This window comes from Heterocephalus glaber, unplaced genomic scaffold (assembly GCF_053883595.1).
Source record: "Heterocephalus glaber isolate CG9 unplaced genomic scaffold, H.glaber_assembly_v1.0 deba00001472, whole genome shotgun sequence".
Lineage (NCBI taxonomy): Eukaryota > Metazoa > Chordata > Mammalia > Rodentia > Bathyergidae > Heterocephalus > Heterocephalus glaber.
The window spans coordinates 92,379,541-92,401,591 of record NW_028258315.1 but is presented as its reverse complement, the minus strand read 5'-3'; the positions used below and the strand labels follow the sequence as shown (position 1 = coordinate 92,401,591).

Below are 22,051 nucleotides of genomic sequence, written 5' to 3'. Positions count from 1 at the left end.
AACCAGGACAGGCAGTGTAATGTTAGGACAAAAGTGCAAGTAAGGAACAGGATCGGGCCTTGTCTCCAAAGCTCTAAAGGGGCCTGAGGCCTGCCTGGGGCCTGGACTGGGCGATGTTCAAGCTAGGGTTGTATGCTGTATATGTCACTTTCCCATCACTGGAACAGAGCACTCAACACCTGCAGCTTGGAGGAGAGGTTTTATCTTGCTTACATTTCCAGTGGGTGCAGTCCATGCTTGGTTGACTGGCTCCAAGGCAGGAACAGCATGGTGGGAGTGTATGGCAGAGGATAGATGTTCACCCCTTGGCAGCCAGGAAGCTGAGAAAAGGGAGGAGCCAGGGACATGAATACACCTTCCATAGCCTATATGTCCGTCAACAGATGAGCAGGTAAAGAAAATGTGGTGTTTAAGCACAGTGGAATACTACTCTCCCATGAAGAATAAACTTGAGTCATTTGCAGAAAAATGGATGTATCTTGAGGCTATCATTTTAAGTAAATCAGACATGCAAGCTTATGGTTTCTCTTATGTATAAACCCAAAATATAAAGAACAAAATACAGGAGGCTGAGGCAGGAGGATCATCATGTGTTCGAGGCCAGCCTGGGCTATATAGTGAATTTGAGGCCAGCCTGAACTACATAGCGAGACCCTGTCTCAAAAAACAAAACAAACAACAACAACAAAAGAGCAAAATAGGGCCAGGGATTTAGCTCAGTGGTTCCGCCGCCTGCCTTGCAAGCACAAAGATCCAAGTTTGATCCCTGGTACCAAAAAAAAAAGGAGCAAAATAAAAGATATAGTAATAGGAAGTAGGACAATAGATTTTGTTCAGATGGACAGAGGACCAAGAGATTGAGGGGCAGTGGAGGGATGGAAAGGGGATGAAACACTAGGGTGGGTGCCAGTTCCCCAGTGGGAAAGTGATCCTTGTGCAGCACAAACACGTGTGGACAGAAACTGGAAAACATGCTTCATGAAGAAAAAATACACCTTTCCAGGTCTCATCCCCCAGTGACCCACCCTTTCCAAGCACAAGACTTTTGAGGAACATTTTAGATCTAAACCATACCAGTTGCCCCTGCACTTTACCCCACTACTTAAACAAAAGGAGTGTTTTCTGAAAGGTCATAAGGGTCATTTGTGGACCAAAGGAGGGGCAGGTTCCTGGTTTTATGGATAGGGAGACCACACCTCCCAGATGGACCCACCCAACAGTCTTGTGGACGCGCCTTGGGCCAGCACAGTCATTAATGGTGTCCTTCCTTACTCTCAAAAGTGTCTTCATTTGATTATTAATTCGTTGACCATGTTATTATACAGTCAAACCAGGAACCTGGATAATCTCCCACCATCCCTCTTCCTCTACTGATTTTTCTGCATTTGCTTTTTTATCTCTCTCATCTCTGTTTCTCTCTCTCTCTCTTCCCTCTGGTGTCCTCTATTCTGATCCTCAAGAAAGGGCTTGTATCAGAGACATGGCATCAGGGGTCCCCTAATGTGTGGGGGCGGGCTCCACAGAAGGAAGCAGTGGGTTTGGCAGACCTTCCAACAGGCCTCTACTACTGAAGTCAGGGCTGGAGGTGGGAAAAGTACTGAGTCAGAACGGATGGGGATTAGCTTGCTGGTTTCCAGTGGTGATCCTGAAGTTTCCCCAACTTGGAGATTCCTCATTCCTTCTTTCCCATTTACATTTGTGACTTTGGGGCTGATTTAATCAGCTTCTCATGCGGAGATGATCCCTGCTGAGGTGGCCTAGGGCCTGCACAGTGATCAGGAATGCTGGGGCCCTGAATGGGGCTGGCTCCAGTTCCCTGATGGTCTTCATCCTACTTCCTCTTCCTCGGGTATGATCAGATTGTCTTGGCTGTCCTTCTCACAGAGCTATGAGAGCACCCATGTGGGAGCTGGGACTGAGAGAAGAAAACCTGATAGCCAGGAGGGCCCAAAGAACAGGGCAGACCTATAGGGACATCTCTCAGCATACAGGCAGCTATTTCGGTTACAATTTATATTCATTTAAAAATTCAAAAGTTACATCAGCTACATCGAGTGGTTGTTTAGCTACCTTGACTATGGCTTCTACATTGGACAGCAGGTATGAGCCTGTCCGTCCTTCCAAAAAGTTCAGTCAGACAGAGTGGGGAGCCCTTGGTCTCCCTTTCCTCCCTAGCACTGTTGGAAGTGGTTTCTTTGAATATTTTAGTAGCCGCTGCAAGTCTTTTGGATGGATTGGATGGGTTTAGAAAACAGGATTTCTGGTAAGCTTTTAAACAGTTCAGGTAGCTCATCAATGGTCAGTAAATCAGAATAGTTCAGTGGCGCCTTATGATTCTAGAATGTTCCTAGAACATTCTAGACAGGACCATTGTTCTAGGATGGCACTTCCCTAACTTCTTAGTCTGTAGCCATTCATTTTGTTTTGTTTTTGCCATTTTCTTGTATTTACGGCATGTGCTATTTATCCTTTAAACTGATTCACATTTTTACTTCAGTTTGTCTGAAAAGGAAACTTCATGACTATAAATGGAAAACTATCAAAGAAAACATTTTTAAAAGCAAGCTTTTTTTAAAATTAAGGAATAGGAAAGTATCCAGCTCACAAGGGAAAAACTTGGTGACTCTCAGAGTAAAGTTATGTTTTATTGTTTTGCTTATTAAATTCTAGTAGGTCCCACCTTCTCTGGCAGCCTCAAGGCCAGCCCCCCTTTCTTAAAAAGGAGATTAGCAAACGTAAAGAGGTGCTGAAGACACAGAAGTACCAAATGGAGGCTTTCTTTCTGATGGAGTCAGAAAGATTAAGAAGCCTTGGAGGAGGAATATCTGCTTCTGTGTCGTTGAAAATACACTGGTGTCTCATCTTTGACAAAGGAGCCAACCATCCTCACTGGAGGAAAGATAGCCTCTTTAATGGTGTTGGAAAAACTGGATTTCAACCTGCCAGAGATTAAAACTAGACCCCTATCTTTCACCATGCACTAAACTAAAATCGAAGTGGATTAAAGATCTAGATATTAAAATAGAAACACTAAACTTGCGGGAAGATAAGTTAGGTAGAACTCTTGAAGACACTGGCATAGGAAAAGACTTTATGAACAAAGCCTCAGTAGCAAGGGAACTAGCACAAAGAATCAACAACTAGGATCTCATCTTATTAAAAAACTTCTGCACTGCAAGAGAAACCACCAACAGAGCTAACAGACAACCTGGAATGTGGGAAAAATTTTTTAGCAGCTGTACCTTAGACAAAGGACTAGAATCTAGAATATATAAAGAACTGAAAAAAATCAAGACCCCCCAAATTAAAAAAACTGGGCATCTGAAATGAACAGACATTTCTCAGATAAAGAAGTAAAAGCAGCAAATAAACATATGAAAAAATGTTCAACATCACTGGTCATTTGAGAGATGCAGATGAAAACAACACTGAGATTCCAACTCACCCCAGAAAGAATGGCTGCTATCATGAAATCAACCAATTAACAAATGTTGGCGGGGCTGTGGGGAAAAAGAAACCCTTCTCCACTGCTGGTGGGAGTGCAGACTGGTGCAACCACTGTGGAAATCAGTATGGAGACACCTCAAAGAACTAGAAGTGGAAGTCTCATTTGACCCAGCTATTCCCCTGCTGGGTATCTTCCCCAGAGAACTAAAAGAACCATACCACAGCGATATATGTGGACCCATGTTCATAGCAGCACAGTTTGTAATACCTAAAGCTTGGAAACAGCCCAGTTGCCCATCAACTGGAGACTGGATAAACAAGATGTGGTTTTTTTTATAAAATGGAGTACTACTCAGCCATAAAGAACGAGAAACTAGAGACATTTATAGCTAAATGGATGCACATTGAGGCCATACTCTTAAATAAATAGGACACACATGTGTAAATACCGAATAGTTTCTTTGGTGTGAGAAACTGAAAGTGTAAATAAGGATCAAAATGTATAACTGATATTGTGAAATAGGAAGAAAGGGTCTAAAGGGATAGGGAAAGTGGGAGGGGTAGGGGAAAGGAAAGAAAGGAAAGGAAAAATATGAGAAAAGGAAAAAATGGAAACAAAGTCTTTGTAAATAGGGAGGGATGGAGGGGGTGAAGGGAGGGCAAGGGAATGGGGAAAAAATAAGAACCAAGATAATTCATGTAAAGGTACAAGATCCCAATGATGAATGTAACTGTACTGTATACCTAAACTGTACCAATAAAGTTAATGAATTAAAAAAAAAATACAGTGGTGTCCCTGGTTGGAGACAGGTCTACCCAGAGCAGGCCTGTGAGCAGGTCCTGGTCATGGCTTAGTCCCATGCAGCAGTCCCGAAACGTTAGGGCCTCGAGTCCCCTTTAACCTCTAGCAACCATGGAGTGCCCCAGAGAGCTTTTGGTGTTTATGGGCCATAACCATAGTTTCCATATTGGAAATTAAAACTAAGAAGTTATGAAGATCTGTATTAATTCACTAGAAATGATAATCGATTACATGTTAAAATAATGTGTTTTATAAAAAAAGAACCATTATTATTATTATTATTATTATGATGATGATGCCTCACATGTTTTTGCATGTCTCTTTGGTGTCTGGCTTAGTAGAAGAGCTGGATTATCCTGTCAGCTTCTGAGTTCCGTTTCTGTAGATGCCGCATGCTAATGTAGCTTCCGGGAACTTCACTGGGCATTTGTGGGAGGACTAGGTAAAAGAGGAAGATAAATTTTACTTTACTGTACTGGAAAGGCCTTGGGACACTCCCCAAGCCCCGCAGTACTCACTGGGGGAGCAGTTGCAGTCCAAGCCTAGAGGACCAAGATATGGGCCTCTGTGTAATGCCCTGCAGCCTCGGCAGGGAGCTCACAAGTCAGCTGTCCCGGGCCCTAGCCCTTATTCAGGGTCATGGTAAGACTCAGCTTGTGTCTGTGAAGTCTCCTTCCACACAGAAGCAGTGTATTTATAAACGGCATTACCCAGGAGCCTTTGAAGTGTGTGTCATCGCTATTATGTAGGACAGTTATTTTTAAAAAGCCAGCATCCCGTCTTTATCTCACTGGGTTCTGAGGACCCCTTCATGAAGGGAAGGGCCATCGTTCTCAGCTTACAAGTGAGTGGGCTGAGGCTTGGGTAAGCCGCTTGGCCAGAAAATGGGGACTTGTCCCCAGTGTGGTAACACAGCATACTGTTGTCAAGGCACACGGCTCTGGCTGGCTGGGCTGGGCGCGAGTTCTTGTCTGATACTGGGCTGTACTTTTGGCACTGTGACACATTCAGTCTGGGAGACCGACACCACCAGCCATTCTGTGCTTGACTGAATTCTCTCAGTCTGAGTCACCGAGTAGATGACACAGTTTCCAGCTGTGAGGATCTGAGACTTCATCTGAGTTTTAAAACTTGGTAGAGTACAGATTTTAAAGTAAGCTGGTAAATAGCCAGCGGTGCTGGATGGCCTGTTTTCCGTGCCTGGTAAAAGGTCTGCTGTTACAGCCAATGAGCTCGCCCTTCTGAACTTCTCTGTTCACTCCTGCAAGGAAAGCAGCTTTCTCTGCTCCCAGACATTCCCGAAACAACCCCCCACCCCCACCCCGATCTTGGGGACCTGAAATTGTGGGACACAAAGAACCATGATCATTTTTTTTTTTTTGATGAACTAGAAAATGGAGCAAAAAGCACAAGTCTGATAGTTTCAAACAGGCTTTAAGATGTGGCAAGCTATGATTTGCTTTGCATTGTTTTATTTGGAGACAGGATCTTGCTGTGTACTTCAGGCTGGCCTCAAACTCATGGTGTACAGTAGCCCAGGCTGCCCTTGAACTCAGCAGTCCTCCTGCCTTGGCCTCCCGAGTGCTGAGGTAATAAGTGTGCATCACCATGACTGGCTATCAAGCTGTCATTACAATGGATTCAAAGAAATCTTTACAAAATTAGGTTGAATTCAATTCTACCAACTCTACCCCTTGTAAATATGACTTTAGTGACACAGAAGCCCTCCGCCAGCTCACTATAATTACTGTGCTGTGCTATGGAATGTAAATCAGCCCCCCTCCCCCTGTCTGCATTAGTACGACAACCTGAAGGTGTATTTTTCATTCTCAAGGCTTAGTCTGATTGCAGGTAATGGAAATCCACCTCCAGTTCGCTTGAGCAAAACAAAAAGCAAAGGTGATGGGGGAGAGGAGTATGGGAGTAGAATGGAGGGCATTGCTGGGCCCAGAAGCACAATGCCTGGCCGGAACTCGATCCTCCCTCCCTGTCTTCTGCCCTCTTCCTCTCTGTCTCCTCCAGTGGTGCCTGGATGGCTGCTGTCCGGTGCAGGCTTTCTTCCATCCTCCCAACCACAGCAGTAGTTTCAGAAAAGTCCCAGAGTGACGACACCTTGGTTCTGATGAGTTATGTCTCTCCCTGCCCCCAGATAATCACTGTGGCACGAGTCTGTGTGGCCGCCTACCCAGGCTGGGTCCCATGCCCAGAGTTGCTTTACCATCAACTAAGAGATGGGAGTGAGACCCAGGAAAAAATCAGGGCGCTGGGTTGGATGGGCAGGGAAGATTTTGGCTGGTGGGCTCCTAGAACCCCGTACTTTTGGGGAATCACTGCTCAGAAGCTGTGATCCTCTGGAAAGGAGAAAGGGCTGGTTGCCTTTATCTCATCAGAAGACACACAGCCTCATTCACAAGGCTGTTGTCAAGTCAGGCTCTGGGGTCAGTACCCTTTGGCCACACATTTAACATAGGTGGGTGCCAAAGGGTGCTCACCAGGCTGGCGGGCCCTGCAGAGTCACCTGAGAGTCTTTAATAAAAAATCTCTGCAGTCAGATAACCATTTTTATAACACTCCAATCTGATCATGTCGTGTCCTGCTTGTAAAAATCCATTGTGAAATCTTACCACAGGTAAAGTTTAAAAAGGCAGCTTAGTGTAGTGCATGCCTGTAATGTAATCCCCACTACTCTGGAGGCCGAGGCAGGAGGATCACAAGTTTGAAGCCAGTCTGGGCAACTCGGTGAGATCCTGTCTCAAAACAGAAAACAACCCCTCCCGCAAAAAAGAGAAAGACAAAATATAACCCCAAAAGGTTTTATCTCCCCTCATTTCTTCCCCTAGAGGCAGCTAACTCTGATCAGTTTAGTGTACTTCAGCTGATTATTGAAGTATTTACTTCTGTGACTCTGAACAGTGTGTTTTGTTGGCCATGTCTTGATTTTTTTGTTTGTTTTTTTTTTGGTATCGGGGATCGAACTCAGGACCTTGCACTTGTGAGGCAGACACTGGAACCACTGAGCTAAATCCCCAGCCCTACATGTCTTGATTTTTCAGTCTGAGTTATTATCTGCTGGCATCCTACTGTGGAAGATCTGATTTTCATCTTTCCCTCTGTCTCCACCACACACCCACGTTCTCATCCCCTGTCCTCCCAAAAATTATGCTGTGGTCAGTGTCCAGTGATGCCCTTACTGCAGCTGTGTGAGAGCTACTTGAAGGTGAGTCGTCTAGTAAGCTACGACGACTCTTCTGCTTTGTAGTAGAATGGATTCTTCAGCCTTTCTGACGGAGCGTGTGTGGGAACTAATGTAAGACAGCCACTTGGAAAAACCCCCACCACACAGACAGATTAAGAGGGTTGCTGTGAGGTGATTTAAAGCAAAGGAAGAGAAGCGGGAAGAATCAGAGAGGAGAAGAGACTCAGTCTCAGAGACTAGAGCCAGAAGATCTACAAGGGAAGAAATAAGCAAAATGACCCCCAGCAAGCCCTCTGCAGCTCCTGCTTAGGCACAGGATGACAGGTGCCTACCAGCAAGTGGCATGTGTACCATCCTGCTTCAGCCCCAGCAGCCTCCCCCTGCCGTTCTTTGCTCATGCTGGTCCCTGAGCCTGGAATGGCCCCTCTGTCTGCAGAGATCCCCTTGTCTTCAAGGCCTGACATGGGTGCCACTTCCTTGGATGGCCTTCCCAGCCGCATGCCTACCTAGGTCTTGGGACTTAGCACACTGCATTGTACTTAATATGTGTCCCTTGAGTTTAACTCTTAGCTCAGCCATTTCCTAGCCCTGAGACTTTGGGCAAGTTACCTAGCTTCTCTGTGCCTCAGTTTCTTCCTCTGTAAAATAAGAACAGTAGCACATATCTGATGAGGCTGTTAGCTGTAGCTCTTGAGGGGATCGAAGCAGGGCAGCAGTGCCCGTACCTGGCAGGTTGTTCAGATGTGCTGTGCATTCCTCTTTCCCAACAAAGGCAGAGGGGCCGGGCTGGATTTCCCAGCACCCACAGTAGCTCTTAGCATGCATGCCCTATGTCTCCAGGGGCTGGGCAGGGAGCCTGAGTGAAGCCAGCGGGCTGAGCACGCTTCAGGCCTGATGTGGGACTGAGAGGACAGTCCCTGCCTAAGGGCCAGGCCACCTTCCACTCCACTTCTAGAGAGTGAGGTCCCAGAGCACACAGGCCAAGTGCATGGAGCCTCATGGTCCACAGGCCGAGGTCGGGTAGCAGAGGCCCTTAGGGTGGAGTGACTTTCCCTGGGCCTCATGCCAACTGATCTGGCCTAGGGTAGTCACTTGGGATGCAAATGTGGGTAGTGCTGGTGCTGGCACCAGCAGAGGGGTGACTGTCCGGGGTCGTTGGCCTTGCGTAGGGGTGTGTTTTTGCCAAGCAGATAACTTCACAGTGCAGCAGGCTGTGTCCATTGTCACCTTCCCTTGCCTCAGAGACCCCTGCTTAGTTTTTAGTAGAAATATAGCTCTCTTTATACCTGGAGGAAAAACTGTACTTTTTTTTTTGGTTTTTTGAGAGAGGATCTTGCTAATATAGTTCAGATTGGCCTTGAACTCACTATGTAGCCCAGGTTGGCCTCCGACTCTGGTGATCCTCCTGTCTCAGCCTCCTGAGTGCTGGGATTACAGGTATGTGCCACCATGCCCAGCAAAATTGTGTACATTTATTGAGCACCTTGCTGTGGCCCCGTGAGATATTTTACCTTTGTCTTCTCCATTCTTCCAAAGGCCTCCTTCTATGATGGAAAGTAGTAACTTGATAAGTAATACAAATGGTTTGTGCATAGGCTCCCATAAAAGAAGTGTAGCTGGCTTTGAATCTGTGTCTCTGAGTGAAATCCTGGGCTTGGACCACAGGCTGCCTCTCACACCTCTGTTGCACTCCTGATCCCTGGGCTGGCGCAACACCTGTCGCCCTTCCCGGGCTATCCTAAGGCTTGAGCTGGTCTCTCTTCAGTTGCTGCAGCTGTTAATCCAGGGCCCTTGATAGGAGAGAAGGTAGAGAAAAATCAGGAGCCATATCCTCCAACCTGGAATGTCACAGCTGGAGATGCAGAGGAGATGACTTAGCAGAGCCGTCAGCCCAGCTCTTTACCCCTTGTGAGGCTCCTACAGTTTCACCTGTAGAAATAAAAATTTTTTATTTGAGACAAGGTGTCACTATGTAGTTCAGGCTGGCCTTTAATTCACCATGTAGCCCAGACTGGCCTTGAACTCACAATGATCCTCCTACCTCCGCCTCCCAAGTGCTGGGATTATCGAAGAGCGCCACCACACCCAGCTATAGAAATACAAATTTTCAGATAATTGTGAGGAAGGCCCTTTCTTTCTAATAGAATGTGTGCTAGAAGCACGGCTATTTAAACTCAGGGAAACCCCTTGGCTTGGGATCACACTTTGTTCCTTCTCTGAGTGTCCACTTCCCCTTTCTCAAACTTGTGTCAGCCCGTGTGCTGTATGCACACATCCGTACACACGCACACACACCACCCAGGTATGGCTCTCCAAGGGAAAAGGAATCGGAGGGTATGTTGGGTCTGTGAAATATGGACCTGATTCCCCAATATGTCATCCTAGACTTGGGACCAAATTTCTTTTTTCCCATTTTTTCCCCCCTCCTTATATCTCCTGGTCTTGGTTTCTGGACTCTTACGATGTGAATAAGCTCAATGTGATTCACTTCCCCATCTTTCCAAACCCCTGTAGAGGCTGAAGTTGTTGACTCCAGGAGGTGGGGGGTCCGCCTGATCTCTCGCCATTCTTCACATTCCAGACTGGTTCCCTGCCCCTTCCAAGCTGAGCAAGGCCCTGCTGCTTGCTTGTATCTCAGTACTTCCTCCCCTCCCACAGGTCCATGTGTGATCAGGCTTCTGTGCAGATATTCCTCCTTTGGAAGTTGACCATGAGTCCCTGTCTAGTACCAGATCTGGCAAGGTCTCTGCTGCTGGGTTCTGTGGATCTGTTCCACCCATTCCTGACACGGGGATTTCTAGAATGGACTGCAGTGCCTACCTCACCCACCAGACTGAAAGGGTCCTGAGGGCGGAACCATGCCCAAGGCCCTGTGCACAGTAAATCTGCACTCAGTGTTTAAGGCTGACTAATAAGTCATGTGGCAGATGACTTGCAGGGAGTGTAGGAAATGGCACCATCATATGGACTAGGGCCACGAGAGGCGACTGGATCGGTTGTTCTTTCCCTGAGGACCCAGACAGTTTTTTTTTGGTGCCGGGGATCGAACTCGGGTCCTTGTGCTTGCACAGCAGACAGCAAAACCACTGAGCTAAATCCCCCCCTCCGCCCAGACAGTTTTTCAGTCTGCAGTGTGCTGTCCAAATATGGTCAACTCTGGCCACATTAATTTTTTTTTAATTGGTTTTTTGCTTTTAATTGTTGTTGTTTTTTTTTTTTGGGTACCGGGGATCGAACTCGGGTCCTTGCACTTGCTCAGCAGGCGGCAAAATCACTAAGCTAAATCCCCGGCCCCTGCTTTTAATTGTTGAGACAGGGTCTTGCTTAGTTGCCCAGGCTGGCCTGATATGCATGATCCTCCTGTTTCAGCCTCCTGGGTGCTGGGATTACAGATGTGTGCCACCACGCCTGGTTTAACTTTTAAAATTTAAATGTACTTAATTAAATTACAGTTACACTAGGCAGGTTCAGGTGCTTAGTAGCTGCACATGGCTGGCGGTGGCATCCCGGACAGGGCTGGTGCTAGGTCACTTTCACCATGGCAGAATGTTCTTTACGTGATGCTGGTCTTTACACTGGGTGTTATTTACGGGTTTATGTGATGGGTAAAGTGATGGTGCATCTGGTTAGGTGAAGCGGGTATTTGCAGATTTCTCCTTAAGGCTGACCTGAATTTCCTCCATTTCCCCTGGCTGCAGGATGCTCGTCAGAAGTTCCGTTCTGTTCTGGTTGAAGCAACAGTGAAACTGGATGAACTGGCGAAGAAAATTGGCAAAGCTGTGGAAGACTCGAAGCCTTACTGGGAGGCTCGGAGGATGGCGAGGCAGGTAAGATGGTCTGGCAGGCGACAGCCTTGCCTTTCCCTGCCACCCAGCTGCCCTTTAGGAACATCTCGTTTTGATGTGCTCCTTTAGGGTAGATGTGCTCTTCCTGTGTAATGTGAAGCAGCCATGACTTTGTACAGCCAGCCTTTTACTCCCATCCCCTTATCTGCTCATTCCAGCTTCTGCACTGTTAATAGTGTGTGAGTGCTGGCATTTGGATGACCTTGAAAGTGGGCACCAGCTTGCTGCCTGAGTCGGTGCCCAGGCATGGGGTAGCTGGGCCCACTTACAAGGATGTGCAAACACATCCAGAACACCAGCTGTGCTTCTCCTCTCCTGTGAGGCAGCAGGAGGAACGGAGCCCTGCAATACCTGCTCTTTGTCCCAAAGGCCCAAATAATGAGCCAGGGAACAGAGACCAAGAAAGAGCATCCAAGGGGAGCTCCGGTCCAGCAACTGCTGGGTACTGTGCAGAAACTGCTTCTGGTTTCGGAGTTGTTTCCTTTGATCGCTGTTGATATGATGTGAAGCAACATGGTGCTTATCACCACCCAGCCTCTGGGAGCCAGGCCCAGGGTAGGCAAGAAGAGAACCTACAAGTTACCAGTGCCTGCTGAGTGTGAGGCCCTGGGCTGGGGGCTTTTCACGTGCCTTAGCCCACTTGGGCTTCCAGCCTGGTGTCTCTTCAAGATGAACCACCAACCCTGTAGTGCGAATTGAGATAAGAGCTCAGGTTTCTCAGATCTAAGCAGCTGGTCCAAATTGTAGTTCTGTAGTAAATGACCAGGTGCCATCCCTGTGGCATATTTATGATGTGATGGAAGATAATGCCTCCAAAAGTCTCCACTGGTAAGAAAATGTTTAGTGAGTAACAACAGAAACGTTTTTGACAAGGTACTAGGTGTGTGTAGCATGTGTGTTTTGGGCACCATAGGGGAGATATTGTGGGGGAGTTGGGGAATTAGATCCCAGAAATCTAGGAATGTATTAAGATCAGACCCATGGAGGATGTGGGACCAGGATTTCCTTTCCTTTTCCAAGTCTCCATGCGCCTCTCAAATTTTTCATGGGGGGGCGGCAGGGAGCCCCCTGCTGCTTTGACAATCTGCTGAGAGCCTATCTGCATTTGGATTTGCACTGTGAACCCTGTGCTGAGGTTTCAGGTTGGACCTTGCCGTATACGTTGCCTTTACCTTCATTCCTACACAGAATGACTGCCTGAAACCCTCTTCCTTTGATGGTCTGGTGACCTGGGCTGTGTAACACCCAAGTGCTAATTGCTGCTGGGTCTGCAGGGAGCCCCAATAACCCATCTTTCCTCTGAGCCCCACCCAGGCCTCACCTGTTCCAGGGAGAGGAAACACTTCTCAAATGGTACTTTCCAGTCCCCACAAACTCCAGAAACCCGAGGTGTTACCCGAGGTGTTGTCCCTCCAAATGGTCCACATTCCGGCAGTCTTATGGGTGACCCCTATTCTGGGCATGCGTCCTACCCAGGGTAGCCCGAGGTTGTAATATCCTTGACCTAAAATTGAACAAAGGGTAAAGGTTGGTCTTGGGGAGAGATTTCTGATCATTGCATTTAAACACTGCATAAATACCAAGGAAAGTATGAAATCTCCTCTCTGAAAGTCTTCAACACTGGAATTTATTGCCCTCTGATTCTTCTCAGTCCTATAGGCATCTACAGATTGAACATTGCTAATCCAAAAATCTGAAATCTAAAATGCTCCAAAATTTGAAACTGAGTGCCAACATGCCAAAAGTGGAAAATTTCACACCATGAAGCTTAGTTTTGTGCACAAAATTAATAAAAATTTATGAAATTGCCTTCAGGCTATTGTATCAGATATATATGAAACATAAATTAATTTCCTGTTTCAAGTTGGATCCTGTCCCCAAAATATCTCATTATGTACATGCAAATATTTCCCCCCCAAAAATCTGAAACCTGAGATGCTTCTAGGCCTAAGCATTTTGGATAAGGGATACTCAGTCTATACTAAAAACAGCCCACATGCCCTTTCAGAGAAGGGTCTGTGGAAGGTCTAGGGAAGCATCTCCTCGGAGTCCTGGCTCTGGCTTCCCCTCACCTTGTTTTCTTGCCGGGTCTTCAAAGCTCGGGTTTGGGGGCCCAAGATGACTTGAGCCTTTGTGTCCATGGCTGCTCGAGGTTGGCCCTCTGATCTGGGCCTTTGGCCTCAGCTGATGGACAGCTGCTTTGGCTGTGGTAGTGTCAGGGCTGCTCCTGCCTCGGGATCATTGAACTTTCTGTTTCTCTGTTTGGCATTGTCCCAATCCTGGTGTTTTTACTGCCCACTTCTCTGTTTCTGAAGTTTCCGCTCAAACGTCATTTTATCAATGAAGCCTTCTCATATTCACTCATGAAGTCTTCCCGTATTCCACGTATTTACAATGGAAGCTCCCAGTTCACCATCACTGTCACCTCAATCCCTGTTCCCAGACTTGCTTTTCCTCTAGCACATCTCATTATCTAACCTGTTGCAGTTTACTGTTGGTAGTAAGTGAAGCTCCCAAGGACAGGGAATCCCATTTGGTCCAGGGCCATGTTTACACTGCCAGCATACAGAAGGAGGTTTCCAAATACAGAGCAGATGAATCAATGGACAAACAAGTGCATAAGGGTCTGAGGAGCCACCAAGAGATCAGAGCTTCCCGACTTGCCTCTCTTGATGTTGACCTTTTCCTCTCCATGGCCCTTTGCTCCCAACTTCTTTTTTTTGGGGCGGGGGGTACTGGGGATCGAACTTGGGTCCTTGTGCCTGCAAGGCAGGCGGTGGAACCACTGAGCTAAATCCCCAGCCCTGCTCTCAACTTCTTTACTGCCGGGTAGTTAGGTCAGCAGGAGGCAGGAACATGCCAGGCAAATCCAGCCCTGTCTGGTCTGGTTCCATCCAAATCTCACTTGGTGAGTGTATCCCCAGCTGGCCATGGCACATCCTGGAGCAGATTTCATACCACTCCCTTGTCTGTACCGCAAATCGTCTTTGGGAAAAGTGATAGGAGGAACTGGGCTTGGGAGGCCCCCAGGGTGCTGGGAAGTGGAGCAGTGTGACATCTCTCCTTCTTCTCATGCCTTCTCTTGGCCAGCGAAAACAGTAATCAAGACAGCCCCTGAGTCCGTTGGGGCAGGGTCTCAGTCATCAGGTCCTGGAGGTGACCGACTCACTTCAGGATGGGTATCGAGGGAATCGGGCCAGCTCTGTGCTCATTAGTCCTCCCCATAGCTCCTCCCGGCTTGCAGGTGGGGAAGGAGGGTGGAGAATGGTTAGAGTCACCCTTTGTCCTCAGCCCCAGGGGCCTTTGTTGGCCTCTAGCTGAGGAACTGGAAGGATGCCCAAAGGCTGAGGTTGGCACACATGTGGTGCTTTGTCTCTGTGGATGGCTTCACCTGGCCCTGGACCGGATATGACTTCCTCTGACCTTCCTGATGGAGAAATGGGTGGTGTCCGCCTGCAGCTGTGACCAAGTGGGGCTTCCTGTTTTCTTCCTTGGGCTTTCTCCCCGCCCACTTCCTTTTTCATACTTACGGACCCATCTGAGTGTGCACTGCGAGGGTGGTTGTCTCAGAGATTCCTTCCAAACAGTCCCTCCAAGCATGTGTCAGGAGCCTCCACATACTTAGGAAACACCCATAGTCAAGGGACCAGCGAGGCTCTGAGGACTAATGCAGTAATGTGTCTGACAGTGAACTCCTTAGATGAACTTAGATTTCAGCTTTGTTTAAAAAAAAAATTAGGATTTACTGTGGAAATTTTAGAAAATAAAAAGAAAAAATAAGTTACATGTGCTGGTGTACACCCTTCTGTCTGTCTGTCTGTCTGTCTCTTAAATCAGAATTGTATTGTATGTCACCCATTCATCCACCCAGCTAGTCTACCTAACATCAGAAGGTACTTATAAAGAGGAAAACTTTCCCTGTTCCTGGGTTTTCTGTAGAGTTTATAAAGATTTGTTTATAAAGTTCTTGGGTCAGGAGAAATTATTATGTGTCAATGAAAGTTTATATTGACTTTGTCATTCCCATTGTCAACTCCTTTTCCTACCAGTGAGTCACATCTAATCCTGTGATCTTGACAGCTAAATTCAAATTCTGCCAAGAGGAGTCAGCATGGCATTTTTTTTCTGTGCTGAGCTGGGGGCAGGGAACTGGCTTTGATTTGTTGGAGCATTTTTGATCTTGAGCACAAGCTTGTTTTTAAAGCTGCTTCAACATATCTGCCAGCCCATCTGGCTGTCAGAGTGGTAGGTTGTGCTGACAAGGGGGTGGTGGGACTCGAACACTGAATGTAGGTGTTTCTAACCTATGTCGTTCTCTGGAGTCTAATTGACCTAATAGGGGCCTTGACCTCTTAATCACTATTGGTCTAAATTGTCGTTTTTCCATTTTTAAGGAAAATTGTGATAAAACATATAAAAATTACCATTTTAGCCATTTTTAAGGGGATCGTTCAGTGGAATTAAATGTGTTCATGTGATTGTGCAACCCTGACCATCATGCATCTCTAGAACTTTTTATCTTCTCAAACTGAAATTCTCTACCCACTAAATGGTAAGTCCTGTTTCTCCCTTCCCTTGGTCCTGGGCAACCACTGTCCTGCCTTCTGTTTCCACGAATTTAACCTCATGTAACTAGGAGTCGCACAGTATTTGTCTTTGTGGTTGGGTCATTTCACTTAGCATTACGTCCTTAGTGCGCATCTGTGTTTTGCTGTGTGTCAGAATTTGCTTCCCTTTTAAGGCAGGATGCTTTGTATGCACCCCACTTTGTTCACCCACTCATCCACCCGTTTATTCATGGGCATTGGGCAATTTTGTTATTTTTTAAATGATTGGAAGGTGTCAGAAGGGAGCAGAGCACTTGAGGAACGTGAGGTGCAAAATGGTGAGGGTCAGTCAGTGCTGAACGTTGCCCATTGGGCATTTGTGGGGCCGCATGTGGCCGTGTTCTGTGTTTAATCCGGTTTAGCAAAGTCGGTGAGTGTGGAAGCGCTGGGGATTTGTAGAGTGGTTTGGCTCTAGCACAGCTGGCACACGCTGGCTTCAGAGCCAGGCTGCCTGGCTTCAAATCCCACATCACAGTCAATAGCTGTGGGGCCATGATGTGTGTGCCTCAGTTTCTTCATAAAATGGAATCACCTGTTAGCTTTTGCTACAAACCAGTCCACCCTAAAATTTAGCAGCTTAAAACATTTCTTTAACTCATGCTTTTTTGCCAGGCAGTTTCTGCTCTCAGGCTGAGCTGATCTCTCGCATGTCCTGTCAGCTGGTGGTTGGCCGAGGGCCGGCTAACGGGGATGGCCGGCCTTCTCCACTGGGCAGTTGGTTGATTGTCAGCTGGGCCTGCAGAGGTGGCTAGGCCACACGTGTCTCATCCAACATTCTGGCCTGGTCTTTCTCACATGGAGATGGGATTCCAGGAACAAACAGCACACAGCCTTCTCGAGCTCTGATATTTCCATTTGTTAACATCCTTGTGCTAGAGTAAGTCCCAGTTCAGGAGGTAAGCAAAGAATACTCTCCACCTGCCAAGTATTCTGGCCAGTTTTTAATTTACCATAGTGATTGAGCTAGTAATATAAAGTATAAAGATTAAAGAAATGTTATTATTCCAGATGTTTTTTTCTGTCAAATTTTCTGTCTGTGGCAGATCTGTGGGCTGTCAAAATGTGAAAAATTCCACCACCGTAAGAACAGCAACAACAAAAAGTGTACAGATAGAAGAAGCCGACCTTCACTGGTCATAAGTTGTAGAGACTGTGTGGGTGGAAGAGGGTTCCCAGCAGACTGGGAACACACTCAGATGCTTGTGAGGGCGACCAGGAACGAGGGGGGAGCAGAGCAGCTGACCTACCTTTGCCTGATCCAGAGCACTCTAGCCTGAAGTGCTATGGTGGCAGGTGGGGATGGGAGGGTTTAGATGGATGGAGAGTCGTGTTTCCCGTGATATGAGACTGGACCCTCTGAAGTCTTACGTTAATCCCAGAGAAACGGAGTATCATGCTCTTCCTTTACTGGGAAGCTAGACATTTTCTCTTGTGAAAGACCCTCCCAGAGTAGAGAATGGAAGGCTGAGGTTTTGCCAAGGAGGGATATATAGACTTGAGGGTATGTCAAATGTGGGTTTTCACTTTCCTGTCCAGGGATGGTCTTTTTTTCCTTCTGATTTATTATTTTCTTTCCACTGTTTGCTGGGCACCTACTAAGTGCCAGGCACCATTTTTTCCACTTTGGTGAAATACCAAGAACAGAACAAAGATCCTGTCCTTACAGAGCTTCCATTTTCATCTTGGAAATTTCGTGGAAGTGTGTGGGATGGGCCACTTTGATCAAAATTGTTACTGATCGAGAGTGTGTGTGTGTGTGTGTGTGTGTGAGAGGGGGCGTGTGTGTGCACACACACATGCACTTTCATCATCTGAGAGGGAGTGGCCGGAGAGGGGCTGGCGGTGGGCATTGAAAGGCCTTCTCTCTGTGTCTCCCTCATGCCCATTACCCTTCTGGAGCACGGGCTGCAGTCTTCGTCTGCAGGAGCCCCATCCTCACACACCAGCAAGGAGGTGGTGTGACAGCCATGCCAGTCGGCCCTCTTGATTCAGGGCCACACTGCTCTGTGGTCGTCATGACTGAGTGCTGAGGCCCTGCTGCTCTAGTTGTGACATTATTGCCTTACCTGTGTTTCTGCTTAAAGACGCCTTATTGAACATACAGGACTTACTATTTCTGCACTTAAGATTTCTGAATAGTACAACACTAGCCAAGAAGAGACTGCACATATTCCTAACCCTGTAAGCCTCTGGCTTTCAGCCTCACAACCCTGCTGTTTCATGTCTAATCTGTCATGATCTCCCAGACATGAGGCCAAATGGAGCTCACAGATTTAGCCCTTTTCCTCCTTTTCCGGTAGCTTTGTCCTGCACCACAGATGTCCCTTTAACCCTTACCAGAGCAGGCCCTGTTGGTATCAACATTTTTCCTTGTCAGGGCACATTGTGTTGTTGCCTCATTAACACTGAACTCGTGGCTGACAACACTGCAGCTCATGCCCAAATGAAGCTCAACTCACACGCCTGTGTTCTCCATACAGTTCAGCCTGTGTGTGCTCAGCAACACTAGGAATCACTTCAGCACTATATCTGGGGCCAGTTTCAACAGCAAAGTCAACAAAGCACAAACATCTGACAAGGCACTGAATAGGCTGTGGAAAGGACCGTTATTTGCAGTATGAGGGCAGAAAGGGGTCCGAGTGGCCAGGAACGTGGGTGTCAGGCAACAAGTTTTCCTGCCACCTTGCAGGCCTGTGAGTGAGCCTGAAAGCACAAAGATCCTGAAAGTTAAAAGGTTTAAGAAGTAGGCACGTTTGCATGTATGGAGTCCACAAGTACTGAGGGGTTGAGTGTGTGCTGAGTGAAGAGCCAGGTGGAAGGGCTCAGGTGCTGGGCGAGGTCTGGGAAAGTGCTGGCCACCAGGAAAGCCTGGAGGAAGGCACACCTGAGGCCTGATGGCCAGAGGGAGGCTCGTGGATGGGACAGAAGATCGGAGATCTGAGGGAGGGAGGAGGCAGTGTGGGTGTGGACCTGTGTTAGTATTTGAGCCCAAGACCCTTGGGGAGCTGGGGGGTGGGCAGGGCAGGACAGTGGGCAGGTGAGGGGCCTTTTGGCGACAACCTGGCCCTCAGACTTGGCGGAGAAGCTGCAGAGCAGCCACAGGGCTCTGGGGCAAGTGGCTTGTGTTATCTTGGGAGGCTGATTAGGTATTGGTGCTGGGCGTTGTGTCCCTGCATGCGCAGTAGCACTGGAGTTTGAGCTTTTAGGGTGTGTTAGGTACCATGCTTACTGTTCTGTGTAGGGGAGATACCATTTTTCTTCCCATTCTTGTCCCCATTTTGTAGCGAAAAGTAGTCTTGGAACCAAAAGACCCCTTACTGGACCTTTCCATGAACCTTTCTGGCTTGGGGGCCTAGTCTGAAGTGGAGAGACGCCAGAGGATGTAGTTAAGATTATGTCATGATCTGACTGGCCAACGGAAGGGTGCCGGAGAGAGGGATCAGGCTTCCCAAAAGATTTGGAGTTCGCGCTTCAGGGAGTTGAAGTGGAAGCAGTTGGGTGCCTCGGATCGAGGGAACACATCAGCTTGTGGGCGGGGAAGTTAGGCAGTGACACGGAGGTGACAGTTTGCTGGAAGAGCATGTTTGAAGAACTGAGATCAAGGATGGAGGGCAGGGGAAGACGAGAATGATTGGGACCCTGTCCCCGAGCACTTTGCCAAGGTCTCTACGTGCCTGAGGGGTTACTTCTTTTTTTCAGAAGAAGAAACTGAGGCTCAGTGAGGTTGAGTTCTCCATGGCACTTCCCACAGAGCTGGATGACGGAGCTGGATGACGGAGTGAGAGTGTGCTAGACAGCTGGGGGTGTGGTAGCTACATCACTTGTACCACCGCCATGACAGGGTGTTGTCTTTCGCACTGAGGCGGATTGTAACTGAGGCAGGGGACACGAGTGACATACCCAGACCTCAGGCCCCGTGGGCCAAGCAGCGAAGTTGGAGCCTGGGTCTGCCTGGTGCTGGTTGATACTTGGCACTTGGACAGTGGGCCTGGAGGGGCCGTGGACACTGCACACCTGAGAGTTGGGCAGGCGCGTGCTGGGCTGGCAGGCTAACTGCGGGCCTTGAGCTCATCTGGACACCCTTTGCATGGGGCCTTTTCTGGGTCAGGGACCTGAGAGGCTCTTGTTCTAGTGGCCTGCAGCCCTGCAGGCTCCTGCCTCCCAGCACTGTGTCCTGCTCTCCTGGATGTCAGTACAGCTTTGTCATCCTCCCTTCTTCCTAGTCACTTCCATCTCTGCCTAGTCAGCCTTCCTGGGGACACTTCTCCCCATGGGGCTTGGGTGAGGAGGTCTGGCTCAGTGACGTCCATTCCTGTGGCCCTGGTCACATTCTTCTGGGTGGCCACAGGCCAGTTCCTGGGAAATGCGTCACTCCTGCTGCCTGAAGTTAGGGCAGGCAGTTCGGTGCTGGGGCACCTGCCTCAAAGCAGAGTGATTTATGGCAAGAAAGGAGAGCGTGCTGATGGTTAACTCTCTCTTGCCTGAGAGACTTGGTGGGAGATCCTGGGGAAGAAGCAGCTGCATTTTGGAATCCTCAGATCTTGAGTTATATGGGCTCAGGAGGAAGATGAGTGAGTGGCAGCTTCTGCCTAGGGCCAAAGGTCCCTGCTGGAAGCTGGTTTGGCCCTGTAGTCCGAAGCTGCCTCCCCCTTGCGGGGGGCTTCACCTCCTGCTTGGCAGTGCTGCTCAGGAGTCCTGGGCTGGGGCTGGAGGAGCTAGAGTGCTGCTGATCTTGAGGGTTTCCCTTTGAGTGGTGGCATGGGCCACTTGGATTTCACCATTCCCTGCCTAGCAGGTGGCAGGAATCCCGCCCTGGGGGTCTCAGCTAGGCAGTAGCCCACCCATCCCTATTCCAGTTGGAGCTTTGCCATGGACAGTTTGAGCTTCACTGTCTCCTTGGCTCTTTGCTCAGCGTGCCGGTTCCCGCAAGATCTGCCAGGTAGACAACATGCTTTCTGAAGCTGACAGATGTTGCTGTGTCACCACAGAATCTTGGCCAGAGGGAAGCAGGGTGTGGAGTTTGTATGCTCCTGCAACTATGAAGCTCCTTGTGTGTTTCCTTTAGCTGCTCTCTATTTTTTGTTTGGTACCAGGGATCGAACTCAGGGCTTTGTGCTTGCAAGGCAGGCATCAGCACCATTGAGCTAAATCCCCGGCCTGCTGCTGTTTATTTTTAATAAAATTACAGCACTGCTGCAGGTAACCCCCTTCATTCTCTGTCTGTGAACCCCACAAGTGGGCCCTGGAAAGACTGGAAGGGTGGTTGATTCTTCAGTTGAAGACAGGCTTTGGATGTATTTCTGCACAGGTGGGCCTTGCTGTGTGGTCAGCTGACAGTTTGGGCCCTGGCCGGATGTGACGTTCCCCTCTGGTGCACCTTTCTATTCTCTTTCCTGACCTAGGGGACACCCCTGGTTTCCTCTTTTACTCCCCCCCGCCCAGTTGTCTCTTCATTACTGTCCCCTTGACCTGCAAGGGTTTTATGCACGCTGAGAAGTAGACCATGTGATGTGGAAACTGACCGTTTCCCTGGATGTTCAAGTATGAGGTGAAAGTGTTCCCTGCTTGGGTGCTCTGCCTCTGGTCTGACGACTGCTGCTTCCCAGCACAGCATTAACCACAGGCACAAGCTGCTTTACGTGTGTGGGACGGAACCACACAGACTGAGCCGGAAGTACTCGCAAGTCCTGCCCTGGGCAGTTTTCAGTCTTGTCTTGGCTGGCTGGCTTTCGCTTTTTTTTCTTTTTCTTTCTGTGTATGTGTGTGTGTGTGTGTGTGTGTGTGTGTATGCACATTCTGGACATAAACACATGATAAAACTCTGAGCTATACCCCTGGCCCGGGTGGAGTTTTCCTTTCTGTACAGTGTAATGTCTTTGTTGAGCCAGTTAAGCCAGTTAGGGTTAGTGAGACGTCCACTTAAGTTTGAATTTTTTTCTTTTTGAGACAGGGTTTCACTCTGTAGCCCAGGCTGGGCTCAAAATCCCAATTTTCCCAGCTTTGGAATTGCTGGAGTTACAGTCATGAGCCATCATACCCAGTTTGAAGTACTTTTTTGAACTACTTATATGTGTGTATTTATGTATATATTTATGTATTGTGGTGCTGGGGATTGAACTCAGGCCCTTTGCCCTGAGCCACATCCCCCAATCCA

At 48.2% G+C, this 22,051-nt stretch overlaps 1 protein-coding gene across 2 annotated transcripts in view; it reads left to right on the top strand.

Moving 5' to 3' along the window:
- The window catches only part of Sh3bp5 (SH3 domain binding protein 5), a 70,991-nt gene that overhangs the window by 16,938 nt on the left and 32,002 nt on the right, over positions 1–22,051 (top strand). For both annotated transcript variants that reach the window (XM_087182462.1, XM_004864401.3), the window contains exon 3: positions 11,144–11,272. In XM_087182462.1, the coding sequence (XP_087038588.1) occupies positions 11,261–11,272 (12 nt within the window). In that variant the 5' untranslated portion in view covers positions 11,144–11,260. The remainder of the gene's footprint in view (positions 1–11,143; positions 11,273–22,051) is intronic.